The 18,895-nt window shown below is 29.1% G+C and overlaps 1 protein-coding gene across 1 annotated transcript; it reads left to right on the top strand.

Annotated features, from left to right (window-relative positions):
• Window positions 1-10,820: 10,820 nt before the first annotated feature.
• LOC113847008 (afadin- and alpha-actinin-binding protein) lies at window positions 10,821-15,713 on the top strand. The gene is made up of 16 exons (XM_027475825.1): window positions 10,821-10,946; window positions 11,021-11,049; window positions 11,160-11,271; window positions 11,369-11,466; window positions 11,562-11,658; window positions 11,856-11,945; window positions 12,040-12,102; window positions 12,258-12,332; window positions 12,417-12,482; window positions 12,576-12,653; window positions 13,255-13,365; window positions 13,444-13,521; window positions 13,609-13,728; window positions 14,374-14,417; window positions 14,500-14,527; window positions 15,398-15,713. The coding sequence occupies exons 1-16, from the start codon at window positions 10,914-10,916 to the stop codon at window positions 15,410-15,412; spliced, it is 1,137 nt and encodes a 378-aa protein (XP_027331626.1). The 5' UTR covers window positions 10,821-10,913; the 3' UTR covers window positions 15,413-15,713.
• The last annotated feature ends 3,182 nt before the right edge of the window (window positions 15,714-18,895 follow it).

The following is an 18,895-nucleotide window of genomic DNA, read 5'->3' as shown; positions in this document are numbered from 1 at the left end:
GTTTAATAAAATATTATTTTAAATTTTTTAACTGACGTAATTTGACTAAAAATTTACGGTTAATAGTATTTTAATAATAAATCAGCAATAAAAAAATTATAAGAAAGCATAAATACAAAAATAAAATAAAAAATCATTAAAATATATTTAAATGGAAAAATTATTATTAACAATTTTTTGAACTTAATTAAAAGGATTAAGATTAACATTTTTCCCCTATTTTTCTCGTAACCATATAATTCCATATCTATTGTTTTGAATTAAGTAAGGTCATATACTAAGTACTGTTTGTTAAATGTTTTAATTATAATATGTCTACAATTTTTATTTATTAAATAAAATATTAGTTAAAAAATTTAAAATGGTTTTTTTACCATGTTATTTTTAGTAAAAAATATTTTTTTATTGTTTAAAATTGTGAATAAAAATTAAACAAAATAAATAATGACTACTTTTATTTTATATATATACATATGTATATATATTATAAAATAGTAAAAATATTATTGAAAAATATGTGAAAGAATATAACATAGCTCGTAATTAAAATAAAATTTACTATTAATTTCTGTCGACATGTTGCCACTACATAGGAACTGAAATTTTTATTTTATTTTTGCGTGATCGCCGTGATATCTGTCTGAAACTCCTTTCAACATTGGTTTTGTGAAACTTGGTCTCCCAAATACGACCTCAGTTCAATTTCTTGTCAGTTTACCTTACCGCGTGTTATTTCTTGAAAAGGGAAATCAACACTCAGGACATATATGGATTCTCCGATCAATAATTTGTAATTCAAATTTTATATACGCTAATAAACATATTGTATATTATTAAAAAAAAGTAACATTACTTTTTAATAATATATATGCATAAAAAATTATCCAATCTCAAAAACATTAATATAAATCGTTGTATAATCATCTTTAAATAAATAAATAAATAACTTGCTTGCATATATTAAATTTTTATCTATTCCCTCGGAATAATCTTCTTATATGTATTGGAATTAATTTTTTAAAAGTAGATGAAGTTATTCTTACTATCTCTTCTTTGGGGACTTAAAAAAAATAATGTTTAAGCCCAATTAAATATTAAGTTGGTCCGTTTTATTTGATAAAAATACATTTTATTATTATTATTATTATTATTATTATTATTATTATTATGTTTTTTTTTAATTCAATTTAACCTTACATTAATTGATTATATGTGTTATAAAGTTTAATTTTTATTTTTATTTTTACGTGTTCTCGTTGTGTCAATGTGTTTTTTACATATATTATCAAACAACACAGTCAATACAATTTTTGGAGAAATAATAAATTTTAGATGTAATATATAAACATTAATAATGTCTTTGTTTATCTAAAGTTAAAAATTGTTGATTATTTATATAATAAAAACTGACGTTAAAGATTAACATATGTTATTAAAATAAATATATATATTGAAAAAATAGTACTAAAAATGTGTAAAATTCATCTGAATTTTGTTCTTAAAACATCACAACAATTATCTGGCAACTGTGTGAAGTTAGTTTGATATTTATACCTATAATAATAATAATAATAATCATGATGTGTAATAAAATTGAACTCCTGTAATTAAATAAAAAAATTTCTATGAGATACAGTTTTCTCTATTAAGTGAAGGAACTTATAAAAGAATGGGCAATTAATTATAATTATAGGTTAATTTTATTTTTTATTTGTATATATTGTACCAATTTAATATTTTAAAATTAAAATTAGTATTTTTATTTTAATTCATTTTATCACGTAACTTTTAAAAGTGTATCAAATTCTGATTTTTTTTATTAAAAATGTTCATTTTATTTTTTTACCACATATATTATTTGTATATTGTTTATCTTATACATGATATATTAAATTTATGTATTATTTGTCTTCTTTCTCCTTTTATCCTTTTTACTGTTTTTCAAAACCTCACGTTAAAAATGACATTATTGACTCTCAACGAGGGGGAGAAGGAGTGACATCATTGAAATCTTCCATTTTTATTGATGAATTCTCCTTTACTCAATAACTTATTGTCAACCTCATTAATTGTGAACTTACTCTAATTATTTACGAAATTTTTATTTTTGATTGTTATACCTCATTTGGAAACCTAGGAGCTGTGTTCTTAAATCGTCCTAACAAACTTACTTGCATATCAACGATTACTCGTATTCACCCTTCCCAATTATGTCAATAAACCATTTGGCTTGAAGTCACTAGTAAGGCAGTGATAACAGTGTTGCTTCTATTTGAGTAATGAAAGTGTCATCCTCCACGGTCTAAAATATGAAAAGAAAGAATAAAGAAAATTTTAAATTTATATTATTTATACAATAAAATTAAATTTTTGTTTAAAAGTTGGAGGAAAATATTAATTTAATTTATTTTAAATAAAATAAGATTTATTATTATTAAAAAATGAAGTGATTTTAATATGTTTTTTAGTTTTCAACACGCTGTATCTGTATTAATAAGAATAATAAATTTGGTTATAACAAATTATATTCAGGTAAAATTGACTAATTTTAGATACTTTATTTATCTGATTAAATTAATTTTTAGTCAATATAAAGAGAAATAATGACTAGATGGAGAAATATTTTTAGAGAAAACAATTCAGTTCTAGCCCGGCATGGAGGAAATTATTTGAATTAAATTCCTTATATAATGTATGAAATAATAATAACAATAATAATAATTGATTGAACGAATGAAGTGTGCTTTGACTTTGACATCTACATGAATCTCATTCATTCAAATTTTTATTATGAATTAAATGAATATCTTAAAATAAATTTTAATGAAATCCAACGGTTGGATCTGCACATCCTGCAAAGAAGATAAAATAATTTCCCACGTGTCTTGCGCTTCCAGCCTCTCTTTCCTTTTTACCAAATTATTTATTGCTTGGTGCAGTGCAATCAACGATTCAACCCCCGAAGAATTTACCAAAAATAATGCATAGTCAATCAAGTGCACACACTCTAAAATAAGCAAGATATAAAAAGTTAACGTTAACTTCTACGACGAATTCAAATTCATACAAAGTGAGCATAAAACTTGGTATATAACAAAATTTAAAAATAATATAAATGATACCAATTCAATCAATAACAAGTTGTTATACATAAATAACATTTATTGATATTTAATTAAATAGAAAATAATTTTTACCACATAAAAGAGTGGGGATCTCATTGTTTAAAAATATACAGCGTGTTAAAAAATTATTTCTATTTTTATAAAACTAATTGCAATTTGCAGTTATTAATATATCTTTTTAAAAATATTTAAGCTAAATTAATATATTGATAGTTTAGTCCTTTTTTTATTTTTAACTTTTTTCTGTTGTTTCATTTAATTAAAAAAGTGTTTAAATTAAAATCATTGATTCAAGTATGTAAGATTAGTATTTTAATTTTTTAAAAATATGTAACATAACTACATCAAATTGAATTTAAACTTGATATCACATGATAAATTGACACAGCACTTTGATAATAATTTACTTAAAGCATTTGTATTAAATTAAACAATCAAATAATAGCAAAAAAAAAAGTCAAAGAATCAAAATAATATTAAAAAAAGAAAAAAAACCAATATTTGGTTAAATTAACAATACACGAATTTAGTGGAACGTTTAATATCTTAGTCGTCGTCTGTGCTTATATCATGTCATTGCACCGCATACGTGTGCGAGTGCGCATCCATTCATATTCTACATTTTTTGATTGACGGGTTTTTCTTGTGATATTAACTTTGCCTATAGGTTAACGAAATACCCCGTCGCCGTCTTTCCTCTTGAAGACGATGACAATGTGTTTGGTGGGACTCTTATTATATTAAACAAATATTATATGATTGTATTAAAATTTTAATTTTTATTAAATAATGAATTATCATAATTTATTATAACATGTTAACCACGCTTATAAAAAATATATTTTAAATCTATCTATATTACAATAATTAATAATAGGGACATTTAATTTCGCTTGGTATTTAGCACGCAAAATAAATGAAATTAAATTTATTTGTTCCCTCCTTGTTATTTAAACGATCTTAATTATTGATTAAGTTTGTAAATTGCTTTGAGATCTTTGATTACAGTATGAAAATCAATATTTTTTCGAAATTTAATAACTGCATTTTCCTTAGTTAATTTTATGCATGTTTGAATTTTTTAATCTTAAATATGATAAGATTCTTTCTGCTTAACGACGGGAGAATAGCCTGGCTGCATAGTCGACAAAATCAAGATTCTTTATGTAGGAAATATTATTTGACTTACTCCCACGTGGTTATTCACTAATTAATTTTTTAATACAGTTCCATTCATAAAACAAATTCACAGATGGGTACTTGAAGAACCACTGGGCAATGGGCATGGCTTCATAGTCGACAAAATCATGCGCCATTGTTGATAATATTGTACGGTCGGGTTCCATAAGCCACAGTGCTTTTTGTCTCTGGGCGTCAAACGCATGAGCAAGCAGTGAAATACCAGGATTTTACAATAGCCAATAGATTTATATCTTAAAAATATTTAAAAACAAAGTTTAAATAAAATAATTATAACTTTAGTATATTATTTTAATTAATTTAAAATTTATTTGAGAGAAGCGGCAATTGGCAATTACCAGACAAAAGGTTTTGTATTTATGTGACCAAAGGCAATAATTGAATTTTTTGGGTTTATAGATCCTTAGAAGCTGCAAAAGCAGCAACTAGTTATAACGAAAACGACGTTCGGCCTCTTTGCGCCGTTGATTTAGCAACAATAAAAGAAAATAAATAATTCTTCAGTTTCAAGTAGCAACCTCTCAAACAAACGAAACGTGGAAGGGTAAGCCACCTCATATTTCGTTTGATACCAAACTGCCACATAGCCATTTTTTCTTCTACAGCAAATTTGTTGCCAGTTTAGTTTTTTAAAATATTTTGTTTTCGTTTTTGGAAATTTTCGCCTAAAACGGTATTTTTTAAAAATAAATTACTTTTTATTTTGTAGTAAAAAAAAAAAGAACTTTTGTTAGGAGAAATGGAAACAGGCTAGTTAGCTTCTTTTTTTTTAAGTCAAATTATATGTTTATATTCCATCCACTTGGACCCCATTTGGGTGTAGGATGTCCCAATCCTTATTTGGGCCGACATCATGCATAGGCTCATGCAACTTTCTTTCTGGTTGATTTCAAAATAAAAATAAACCGTAGTTTTGAAAATAATTCTCTTTAAAGTAAAACGCAAAGGTTGTGCAATAACTTAACTGTCTTATAATTTATTTTTAAGTATCTTGAAAGGAAAAGAGCATTTAAATCACTTAAACTTTGTTTTCTTGTAAATGAATACTTTAAATCTATTCTTTTCATTTTAATTAATCTTTAAACAACAAATATTGATTGAATGATTTTCTTTTGTTAATACGAACTTATATAGTTAAGAGATAAGCAATTCTAACCCTGTATTAAGGTTTTTAATCTTAACTTTAAAAAAAAAAAAAATTTACTAAGAAAAAAATGTTTTGATTTTTATACGGTTACACAATACTTCTACCTTGATTTTCTTTTAATTATATTTTCTTTCACATTACATCGTACCGTTTATCTTATATTTTATTCTCACACTGTTTTTTCTACCTTTCACTGGATGTATATTATCCGTGAACTTAATGTAAAACAACATTTTAAAAGATAAAAAAAAAACACATCATAACATTTTATTTTTCTTTTGCAATATAATAAATGTAAAAGATAATGTAATAGAGTGTGATCTTAGGATCTGAAGATTAAAAAATTTTAAAATATTTTATTTGAAATGAATTTTTGATATTTTGATGAGTGAGTTTAGAACTTTCAAAATAATTTATTCTGTGATGATTTTGAGAAAGAGAAAAGGTGTCATTTTTTTTATATTTTAAAGTGAAAGGAAAAACTTAGTAATAATACGAGATATTAAAGTTTTAGAGTAAATATCATGGGACTAAAAGCACATATTGTTTACAACAGATGAATTAAAAGTACAATTATTATGTTTTCTTTAAGTTCAAATCTAAACAACACTAAAACAACTTGATACAAAGGTGTAGGTTAGTCCTAATGCTATAAGTTTCAGCCCTCAATCTGAAACTTTTCTCTCTTTAAAAATGGCAGGACAACGAGAAAGGGTTAATTTTCATAAACTCACAAGGACCCCCCACATTCGTTTGAATAGAAAGTGGAAAAAAAGACATTAAAATAATACCTTCAGGAGTTGAGAATGAATTGGTCAAAGTAATTGCCATTATTTTGATTGAGCTGCACAAAAGAAAACTTGAATGCATCTTTCAAGGTCAGCTCAATTTCAGTGCGTGCCACCATCTCTATCTACCCCGGTTCCCATGGTCAGCACTCAAAAGGGAAAGTCCAGATGCAGATGCATGTTGCGGTGAGCACCATTGACCTGGTGGTTTTTACGTGATTATAATATGTTATATTGATGCATATTTTAATACATAACTTCTTATCATGCAATCTTGCACAGAAAAATCTTAGTTTACATTTGATTATCTTTTTTACATATCGAATCTTACGTTGTTTGAGGGAATAATGGAGAACATTCAAAATTTCAAATCTTATAAAAATGTCCTTGCTTTTGAGTATGTACAGTCAAAGTCCCTTGTTTTTCCTCTGTTGAATTGGTGTGTTCGGAAGTGGAAAGATTTATATCTGTATCTAATAAAATAAAATAAAAATTGCGGACTTATACGTTGCAATATTATTGTCGAGATGTATAAAATAACTAGAATCAAACTCGTACGCCATTAATAATTCGATGTTTGATAAAATCTTATTCATAACATTTTCAATTGTTTGATGTTTGATCAAATATCTCTAGTTCTCTACAGTGACGCTAACCTTTGCGTCAATAAAATTATAATTTGCAGGATGAGGTGATCCTTATTAATGACATCGATCTAACTTTGTTTACACATTCAACGGCCTTGAATCTCCACATAAAATTTAAGTTCAAACATTTGAATTCAAGAGAAGAAAGACACGAACAAGGGAAGGTCATTTTCAACACATGATAAATAATTAGCTTCGATTTTTTTTACCCTTTAAGTTCGTACCTTTGTATTTTGTGTGATTTTGCTCCCTCTTTTTAAAAAACCCGTGACCAAGTCTAAAATCTAAATAAACACAACACACGCTGGAATTTGAGAGTCAAATTAATTTGGGTTTGTTGAAATAAACAATTACAAAAACTGTAGGTATTTGTAAACTTTGCTTATATTGCTGTTTGAGATAAATAAAAATTATCTCAAGTTATAATAGTTTTTCACTTGCAATGAGGTTCTCAAGTTGATTAAAATTTGTCTCGGTTATTGTGGTCAAAGAATATAAAGTGAACATTTATTGTCTCTTCTTTAAAAACAATGTATATGTTGTGATGATATATTGTGATTGTTGTTTATGAACTAACTTTGATGACTAGAACTTGTATAACATGATTTTTTAAAATGTTTTTACTTTTTAACAAGTTTTTATAATTTTATGATAGTTTAATTGTTGATTTATAGTTGAAAAGAAAGTGACTTTTTTTAATATTTTTTCATAAAAACATGATAACTAAAGAAATATAAAGTTTTAGACAGAGTGAAAGGATACAAAATTTTAGTCAATAAAAAATATTATTGACTAGTTTTTATAAGAAACTTGAGACTAAGAAATCAATAAGTTTTTAATAAGTTAATGAATGATTTATAAATAAAATTATAAAATATAAAAATATTAAAAACTGATAAAATATATTTCGAGACGTTGTCAACAATCATTAATTAAGATAAAAAAAAAATGGTAAAAGTAAACATTAGGAATCACATTTGACTTAAAAATAGAATTAAGAATCAATTGTAAATCAAATTGTATTTAACTCAGCCTATTTTCTTTCTTGGACAAAACTTACAGAGAAGTGATATGAGTCGATTGTCGTCTAACTGCTGGAGTATTTACCTATGTCTAGTTGACCAATAAATTAAAAAGTCTAAACTAAACTAAGAAAATTTAGGTGAATAATTATGTTAAATGTTTTTAATTATAATAGTCCTGAATATTTTTTAAAAATAATAGATACCATTTAAAAAAAGAAATTATTAATTAGACGAAAATATAATAATACAATGATTTTCTTTCAAACTTTTAATTGCTTAAAACCGGTCTTAAAAAATGATGTTAAGAGAATTGCATGTTAAATATGACAAAATTTGATGAATTTTAGGGTTTAGGGTTTATAAGTGAAAAATGACACTTCTATTCCTGTCTTGGAGAGCTCAATTTATTATGCTGCTGCAGCTGTTGAATGTTTTAACACGATTACCTTGTTTGGTTATTGGACAGAGTCTTTTTTTATTTTGCTATTGGTTCGACCTTTTTGGGTCAAACTGTTGGTTGGGCTTAATCGCCGAAGATTTCTTCTTCTCCGACATTAGGCCCATCATTTCTTTAGATAAACAAAAACAATAAAAACAAAACAAATAGACACGTTGGTTAAAAATTTTAAACTGATAGTACTTCAAAATATTTTTTCATTGAAAAATAATATTTAATATTCAAATTTTTCAATAATTGCATTAATTAATAAATGAAAATTATTATATTTTTTAGATATTAAATTTTTTACTTAATACCTTAATAATTTATTTTAAAATTTATTAAGATGACACTGCAAAACTCTCTTTTTAGTCATTTTTTAATCTTTTTCAAAACTTTTCAATTTTTAAAAATATTATATATTGTTTTGGATAATAACAGATCAAATAACGATTTTTTGTTTAAATTTTAATGTAACAAATTTACAATCGGAGGCCCAAATCGATACAACAATTCTCAACAGATTAAATTGATATTCCAACGCTTCGTTAGGGTAAAAATAAAGTTTACTTAATTTTTTATCCTGCATGTTTCCTTAATCTTCATATAAAAACTAAGAGAGAAGTAGGGTAAAACACAGTTTGAAAGATTTATAGTTTGTCGTATTTGTATGTAAAATATGGAAATCATCATTTTTCATTCTTAAAGGATAAAAATATTATTGAAGTTATAGCATGTATTCTACATCTTAAATTTGGAGGAATATTAACTTATTTTTAATTTTTTAAATAAATATCTTGTTGACCTAAATACATATTCCTTTTTAGAGACTAAAAAATACTCAGTTTTTTTATTTTAATTAAATGATCAAATATGTACGGAATTGATGTAAGAAGGATTAATTTGCTAAAAATTTAAATACAAAGAATGATAATATATTTTTTCTGTGATATTAATATGAACAATATCAAATCCTTTAAAATAAAAAAGTGTTTCATTAAAGAGAAAACATAATTGTAAAAATAATTGTGAACTAATTCGTACGCAATCCGCATCCTGGCACTGCTTTATGGATTCGTGAATGTTGGCATTGGCAATCATTCATGGATGCCACTAATCTGAGGTTGTGTTATTTTTTGTCCTTATATTGGCACGACATGTGTCTTAGATCGTGTTATCTCGTGCCCGTGTCCCATATACTAAGATTTTTCATACACGGATGTGATGGATAATTTATATAAACAACTATTTATAAGGATACAAAATTAAAACTTGGGCAACACAACCATTTTTTAAGAAGATTTTAGTTTTACACATAGAAAGAATTCCATTTCGATGAGATTTAAGTATATTTTATTTTAAAAAGTCACCATTTAATTCGAGGTCGTCAATTTCTTTAAAATTCGGAGTTCTTAAATAATTACATTTTTCAAAATTAACCATAACTCAATTCAAGAAAACAGGCACATTAAAAAGGTTCAAAGACTAGTTAATTGAAAATAATCACGTTTGAATATAAACAAAAAAGAATCACGTTTATTATATGGAAAAAGGTGGGGTTGGTTTCAATTACACAATAAAGACCACGAAGTACATGAAAAAAACTTTGTTAAGTATATGTAACATCATTGATTAAACATGATAAATAAATTAAGAAATTATTCAATACAATTTATTTCTAGCTCGAAACTTGTAAAAATAAGTAACTATTTTTGAAATTTACATTTCTAACCATATCTAAACTTGACCAATCAAGGACGGCGATCTCTTATCACAACACAATGTCTGTACCATATCAGCTGAGTGGACGATCAAAATACAACGATGCAATTTGCTTGGCTACATGAGAAAATTTCGTAATCTCACTGTCAGCATATAAACCTAATTATTCTAAATATTATTTGCGTAGATTATTGATCCTTCTACAAAATTCTAGCGATTAATGAACGATGAATCACAAATTGAAGACAAGTCGCTGGATTAGAAAAGTGCGTTGGGACAGAACGAAACAATCGACATTGATTAGGAGATGAGAAGCACATTATAACCAGAAAGATATAGCATGAACATTGATTACGAGATGAGAGTAGCATCCCAACAAGAAAAAAGAATAGAACCCTGCACTGCACGTCTAATTCAAGGGATGTTTTGCTTTCACTTCATTTCGAACCAAAAAATCTTAAAATCCAGAGTGTGTCTTTCAGCGAGTCAAAAGCATTCTCGAGTTACGCGTGTGAGGTAGAGGGACCTCCCTGGCGCCACAATCCCAACCAAAGTGTAAACCCCAACTCTCGCTCTCCATCTTGCAATCGAATCATAAACCGCCACGTAGCAAATAAGTACATGTGAATCCAGATGTACGTCTGTGATTGAAAGGTACAAAACAAATTTTCAGATCTGAGCGCAGAGTATCAGTGTAATTCATTCACATTTCACCACCCCCAACAAGAGCACCCGTTTCATTTATTCCTCTTTCAAATTTGGGCACCGCTTAACTTTAGATCTAAAACTCAGAGCCCAAACCAGAACTTCTCTATCAACAATGCCTCCCACTGACGGAGACTTGGATCTTAGGGTAAAACTCAATGAATCCCTATTCATTTTCTTCTTCCTCTCTATTTCGTTAACTCTCTCTCTTTTTCTTCACAGCCGTCTTCTCAGTCTCCCTTCACAATCGGGTTAGTTAGTTTGTTCGTTAACGCTATCGTTTTCAATTCTCTATTTGCCTCTGCATTTTCTTCCATTCGTAGGATTTTCTCTTTCTCGTGTTGAGTTTTGTTTGTTTCAGAGAGTACACGTTCGCCGATGTGGGGAATTTGGAGCATTGCGCCAAGTATTTGAACCAATCGCTCGTCACATTTGGCTTTCCGGCTTCTCTCGATCTCTTCGCAAATGATCCTGTGAGAATTTAACTGATATTCTTATTCTTTTTTGCGTGCATTGTCTTTTTGTTGTGTGATGGTGTTGTTTTCGAAAATGTGGTTCTGCTTTGGGTAGGTTTCCGTTGCGCGAACTTGCAATTGCATTTACTTCTTGCTTCAGCAGCGACAGCGTGATGTTGAGTTTAGAGAGTCTGCTAATGAACAAAGACAACGGTAGTTGATGGATGCAAACCTTCTATTGACGTTCTTCTCTAAGTGTCATGCGTTCTTTCCGTCTTACCGTGAGTGTTTTGGTTTTGATGTCGTAGATTGCTGTCTGACATATCGAGATTGGAGGCCAAGGTAGAGAGGCTTGAAGGGCAACTACAAGTCAAAGACAGGGAGATAGCAACGATTACTAGAACGGTGAGGGGATGCTTTGAAACCTGGTTTTGGCTAACGTAAAATGTATTATTATCTTGCTTTAACGGAAAGATCAAAAGTGTGTTTATTATGCAAGCATTCAACAATTTCCTTTTTTACAAGGCGATGTTACATGATTTGATTTATTTATTATTATTTTTTAATTGGGTTAAATTTCTTTGATAATGCTTATTGTCTAGGAAGCCAAAAACACTGCAGCTCTGAAGGGCCAAATTGATAAGCTGCAACAGGAGAGGGATGAATTTCAGAGAATGGTTATTGGTAATCAGGTTAGAAGCTGGATTTACTTTGCGCTTTGTGGCGTCTTGTTGGTTGTCCCTACTTCTAATTGGATAATCTCTGACTATGTAAATGGTGCCACAGCAAGTAAAGACTCAACAAATGCATGAGATGAAGAAGAAGGAAAAGGAATACATAAAGTTGCAGGTAGGATGTGTTTGGTTTTTCTTATTCAAATGAGAATGTTGTTTAGGATTTGGTGCTCTTACATGATAGGAACTTTACCTATGAATTATTGCATAAGTCCAAAAGGTGTTAGATTTGGAAATGAAGGGCTGGTATCTATTATCTATTATTTGCAGGAGAGGCTAAACCAAGTGTTGATGGAGAAGAAGAAAGAATCTAGGTCAGGCATGGAGATAATGAATTTGCTTCAGGTATCAACTATCCATGAAATTTGGACTTTGCTCAGAAGATATTCAGCTTCGTGATAATTTGGTATTCATCATGTGTGTAAACAGAAGGAAGGGAGGCAGCGTGGAACATGGAATGGGAAGAAAGCTGACAATGATTTTTATAAGAAGATTGTATGCTACTCGATAAGCTTTCACCCTCTCATTATAGCTCTTCATATTCTGGATATATCTTCATCTCTTACAAGTTATGTATAATATTGGAAGGTGGATGCTTATGAGGCAAAAAATCAAGAACTGATGGCAGAGAATACTGATTTAAGAGCACTATTGAGATCAATGCAGGTAGGTTCCTGATACTTAATTATTGTCACTTGGAGTAAGTTATGAATGCAACATCTGTTTCGGCTGCCCATGTTTCATTGATTCTCCTTGATGTGACTTTGGATCTTCCATTAACTTTTGCTTTGTTGTCATTCAGTCAATGTATGCTGTTTTTTTTTTTTTTTTCTCTTTCTCTGGGATTTCCTTTCTTCCCATGTGAATAATATCTTTATGTGTGTCACGTATACATGAATTGGTTCGCCACTTTCATTCAATTAACCTTTTTGTTATAAAAAAATTGTATGCTTTGGGTTTGGACATAAAGTCAACAATGTAAAAATTTTGATGTATTCTGGGAATAAATGATACAAAGTGAAAAATGATGTATGGTCATAGTAACTAAATGGGAACTGGGAGGAATGAAGGACAATAAGTTAGTCAATTTTGGTGGTATTGGTGGTTTTCAGCATATTTCTTCCCTTTTTTCATTTGCATTCCTGATGTGTATATCACCTAGGCTCCGTATTTCCCTCTACATAAAGGCTTTTATTCTGTGATGCCCCTCCCTCTAAATCAGGTTCCTTGACCTAGATTAAAGATTTTGTGAGTATACTGATTACAGGTGGATATGCGTGATTTCTTAAATGCTCCTAATGGACTACCAAAGCAATCTCTCACTAGTAATGAAAGAGTTGAAAGTGATCCTTCTCAATCTCCATTGGTTGGGAGAACGGTATGGAAGGTCATTAATTTTTCATACTTTGTCCAGTGTCAAGCATCCTCGTAAAATTAATGAGTTTGTTACTTGTAGGATGTATTTGACCTTCCTTTTCACATGGCCAGAGATCAAATAGAAGAAAGTCTTCGAACCAAGATGGCTTCAATAAAGGTAATTACTCATCCCTTATAAGTACCATTTTCCAGTTTGTGTTTGGTAAACCTTAGTTGTTAATGGCTTGAATGTTGAAATATGAAGGAGCGTATGGTTCAATTGCAAGATGCACAAAAAGGAGCAGAACTTACATCAGAGGCTACTGAGAGGGAACTTGAGCTTGAAGCTCAACTTGTTGAAGCAAGGAGCATCATACAGGAGCAGGTAATGCTTTGTTTTCTGACAATTGCAATTACAAGTTGGGTCCAAGGCATTTAGATTAGAGCCTGTTCGATTGTGCTGCAAATCAACAAAATCTGTTATTTAGTTAGAGAGGCTCTTCTTTTGATGTTTCATGGTGTTTGGCCAAAGTACAAACTGCTTTATAATGATAGCTGAAAAAAAAAACTGATGTTAAAGAAAAGCAAGAATTGGTGCTTCTTTCAGGAAGCAAAAGAAAAATTTCTCAGGAAAGGTAAAGCTAGTACTTCCCCAGGAAATGGAGGAAAAATAGAAAAGAATGGGAATATTACTGCCTTGTGTCTTTCTATCTATGCTAGGTCAATTAAAAATTCCTATCTAGGTACTCTAAAATTTCAATTGTTTATATGATGTTACTTTTATCTGTTTTTTCAAGCAACTCTAATTGTATACTCATGTATGGCTATGAATTTAAGCCTGTGTTGACTTTTTAATCCATGTTGCTTCACTTCTGTCTTTCTACAAATCCAAAGGCATTTTCTCAGTCCTCATATCATGCTTTTCAATCTAATTGCCTGGAAGTATTTTGCTAAGAACGGGTTTGTGTTAATTTGACTATGCATTTCAAATTTAAATAAGAGAATAATGTGATAATGTGTTGTATTGCAGGCATCAATAATGTCTAAACATCTAGCAAAATCTGACAGGCCAAGGTACTCTTAGTGTACTTTAGATTTGTTTGTCTAGTTATGTATAAATGCAGTAAGTTGAGTTGTGTTTTTTTCAATTTTACAGGGAATCTATCATCCCTGCACCGGCTGAGGTATGTATTCATGTGTCTGTTTGCCTTTTTTTTGTTTTAGGCTAGTATTTTGTCATGTAAATTTAGTAATCAACCTTGAGATTTTGAAGGCTTTTCATACTGTGAATGTGTGGTGGGTGGTTGATAAGTAGCTTCAGAGACTTGTTTGTAGTGAGGTATACTTTAATAGCTCATGAGCTTGTACAATTTAATTGACATGATAGGACCTGATGAAATGCAGGTTAGTTTCTCTACTTCTAGGGTGAGTTGATTATTTTTCGTAGTATCTGCGCATAAATGAACCTTTAATGCTGTGATTCTGAAAATTGTTCAAATGTTTTTGCGTGCTTAAAATCTACTGGTTTCCCTATTGTTGGAGTAACTCATTCAGCACCTTCTGAGATATTTGGTTTTGAAGCTAAAACTGATCTGTTGCCCAAAATTCTAAAGCTAAGGTGTTAGGACTGAGAATTATAGACATATAAACGATAGTAGAAAAAGGTTTTCTATTATACAGTTATACTTATTCCTCTATTGGTTGTAGAAGGGATCAAAATATTAGTGCTGGCATGTTCTGTGTGTCTGTGTAATGCTGATAGTGGTAGCTAGCAATTGTTGATCGAGAAAGGGAGGTGGTGATGATGACGATGGCATTTAGCATTAGCTATTTGTGTGGTCTCCATTGCTGATTGTTGTATTTGTTCAATACTTTCTTTCTCCCAATTAAATTGTTGATTAACGTGTGATTTTGGGATTCACTAATAAAGTTGAAATCTTTACCATGTATAATTGTTGTCGCCACTTTTAGCTGTCTGATTTATTGTTTCTTGCTTCTCAATCAGTCACATTGATGGTGCCTGTGTTGTGATAAGGTTCTTTCTTGATTTACAGGCAGTATGTAATTAAAAAAAGCTGAGAATACTCACATTTGATGCTTGGATGATCAATTGAGTTGGCTCTGTAGTGTCACATGCTTGGACATCATGCTTTTAGCCCGTGTTACTAACTAAAGTTGCTGGTCCATCCTGCACTGCCCTAGTTTATGTTAACAGCCCGAAGTATGGTCGGATATCATTGTAATTAGTATGATGTTGTAATTAGTGTTATTACACCCTGGGAACTGCTTCTAGAAGAAAAAATAGATACTATTTATGTCACATGGACCATTCATTCTACATAGCATTTAAGATTGACAGCTGGAATGGTTTTATAATACCACTGTCTGGCTCTTCCAAAATTTGTGTCTCATTTATAAGGCGGGAAATATACAGATCATATAAATTTATAGAAGAAAAGGTTGTAGTTTTCTAAATGAAATGCAGAGGGATTACTTGGGGACTAGTATTCTACAAAGTAACCGTCGGATCTTACATTAGTAACCCTTTCCCAGAGGGAGAATTAGAAGCTCTTTAAATGCCACGTAATTTTAATTTGGAAAGATAGGTGTTGTATTCATGGATAATTAATTTGCCAAACTGATTTAAATATGGAGGAACAACACCTAATTAATTTGTGGATAATTAATATAATGTGGTAAGTATTTGTTATTTGCACACATAGGAAGGGGAGAAGTGAATGGGAAATTTATACTTTTTCTGTATCTGAAAAAATGCTATAAATAGATTGAGAGAAGATAAGAAATTAATTTTGAGACAATAATTATTTTAAGGATATAAAGTTAGAAGAAAAAGAAATTAATTTTATCTTAAATTGTAAAATTTTATTATTATTATTATTTTTAAAGTTAGAAATACTATTTTTTTAAAGATGGAGAGTGTAATAATTTTTATTGTTTTTAAACGTGTTCAAGACACAGTGAGAAGTACAAAAAAATGTTTAATGTTTTAAATTACTATTAAGATGATAAATATCTTTATTTTTAATATATTTTTAAATTTCTTAACACGTATCTCTGAACATAAGAAATTTTTAAACAATTAACGGCTTAACATGTTATTGAGTCTGCATACCTTTATTTGAAAAATTAATATATTGCTTTATGTTTCAGGTGGTATTTCGTTTAAAAAAATCTCATTCTTAAATAAAGATCTTTTCTATTAGGAATGTCATCCTTAGCAGTAGGACTTGAGGAAATTTTTATAAAAACATATATTTACTTAATTTTTAGGTTTTTAAAAAATGTTTGCTGTCAATCATCATGAGAGTAATAATTTATAATTAATTATTTAAAAATTTATTCATAAATTAATAATTTAAATAAATTTTTGTTTTCGAAATATTGTTTTACTAAACATGAAAAAAAAAATACTTAATTCAATTTTTAAGAATGTTAAAAACATTCAACACCATCCTAAAAAGTAATGCCTCTTAATATACGTATAAATCTGACAATTGAAACTTTATATTTATAATGAATTTTATGTATTGCTTTGCATGAGTTTATTTATTCCAATGGATTTGGATAAATGACAGTTGTTTTTAAGTGTTGATGAGAGGTGGAATTTTGTAGAACTATGCAATTTATATATATACTTCTCTGCATGACTTTAATAATTCTAAGGGTCGCCAATGTTATTAGACCTATTTCAAATCTTTTTGTGTCAACAAACTTGCTCAGTGTTTTTTCCGGCATGTAGGCCCAAAGTACTATAAATGCGTCACAGGGCACGGACTTGGCCATTGAAAGGGCTAACTACAAAAAAGTGACTTGCTTTTTGAGAATGACGATGACGTTGATGGGTTGCAGGTGATCGTAACCACTAAACTGGGCCTACTAATGGTTATAAAGACACATTCTCCATTTCGTTCATGTTCTTTGTCCGGAAGATGGCCTTTGTTTTTTGTCCAGGGGAGGGGAAAGTGAAATTGTTTGGTGCCTCCTGAAAAAAATTGATTTTTGTTTTTTTCTTACTCACAATTCAATATATTTATTCATTAACTATTTAATTGTTAGATAGATAATAGAACGCCTGTGTGATCCATTTGGTTAAATGTGTGTTTATATTATATATAATTTGTAGTGCTAAAATACATTTACGTTTGAGCAGAATTACGTTAATCCAAATATACCATAAGTAGTCTAAAGTCTATTGATTAGCCACAGATCTTTAAGAAAAGTTCTTGAGCTCTGTAATGTTTAGATATATAAATGTGTATAAATATTGAACTATATTTTATAAAAATATATTATAAAAAACTATATAATATACTTTAAATAAATGAGTTAGATCCATGTCATATATAAAATTAGGGATAGTATTAACCTTGTTAAGTCTATTAGACTGGGCCATGTATTTAGGGAAGTCAATCATTATGCAGATAAATTGACTAAAATTAGTCTTTTACTTCTCTTTATGTGTTTAGATTGGTGTGGTGGTTGGAACCTTACGTCCATTGTCTCCTTTCTTAGCAATAAATAAATAAATAAATGAGTTAGATATTCTTTCATAAAATACGATTAATGGATGATTTTTTAATAAATAAATTATAGATGAATTGGATTATTTTAATAAATCAAGAATGGACTAATAATTTATCTTTTATCCGTTTATTATATACAATTTAAAATTTATTCAACTCGTTTAACGGATTAAATTGATTAACAAAAGTTGACCTGAAAGAGTGTTTCCCATGTTGTCCTCAAGCTCACGTCACAAAAAAAGAAGCAGCTCTAGTTTCATGCAATCAAGACTATTATTAAAACACATTTTACTAAAACTAAAAAAATATAACTTTTGTTGTATTAGGTTAAGAATTTCATGTCAGGTTTTATTAAAAATTTACTTTTGAGAGAATAACTTTGAAATATAAATCCATTTCACACTTAATTTTATATATCAACATCAATATAAAAAAAGTTAGCACAATTTCACCTATATATATACACTTTGTGCTAGCCATGAGAGAAGGGTCGCAATGACTATTTCCTGTATCATGACGACTAGCTTCAAAATACTCACGGCCAACTTAGCTATGATCTTTTTTCCGGAGGGGGATAATTTGATTATATCGAATAGACAGGTTTCTAATAAATAATCAAAACTTCTAAAATAAAATCCTTTCTCATAGATTAGAACTTCCACACTTAGCATCGTATATATTTAACAGTAATGTTACGGTTTCCATCTCATACCACTCTATCTCTAAGCTAAAAATATGGCCTGAATTTATATTTTGAAATCCAATCATGTAATACTCCCAGTATTCTTAAGGTGAATGAACGAATTTTTTACTTGCACCAACACATCAATTGCTATCGCATATCTTCACAACAGCTAAAGTGGCAGAGTACGTTAGAGAAGCTCCAATTAGATAAATTCGATTAGATATTGAAATTTTTACAAATGAAAAATAATGACTGCGGAGTGTGTGCGAATATAATTCTAATGTAAATATAAAAGCAGAACTAACTGCATATACAATGTTATT

This window comes from Abrus precatorius, unplaced genomic scaffold, assembly GCF_003935025.1.
Source record: "Abrus precatorius isolate BTA unplaced genomic scaffold, Abrus_2018 Scaffold8, whole genome shotgun sequence".
In the NCBI taxonomy this organism is placed as follows: domain Eukaryota; kingdom Viridiplantae; phylum Streptophyta; class Magnoliopsida; order Fabales; family Fabaceae; genus Abrus; species Abrus precatorius.
This window is presented reverse-complemented; position numbering and strand designations above follow the sequence as displayed.

Bases quoted from the DNA above. Each gene is read 5' to 3' on its own strand.
- LOC113847008 (XM_027475825.1), top strand. From the start codon at position 10,914: ATGCCTCCCACTGACGGAGACTTGGATCTTAGG. The intron at 12,103-12,257 runs GTAGGATGTGTT...TATTATTTGCAG, and splicing joins AGGAATACATAAAGTTGCAG to GAGAGGCTAAACCAAGTGTT. The intron at 12,333-12,416 runs GTATCAACTATC...GTGTGTAAACAG, and splicing joins AGATAATGAATTTGCTTCAG to AAGGAAGGGAGGCAGCGTGG.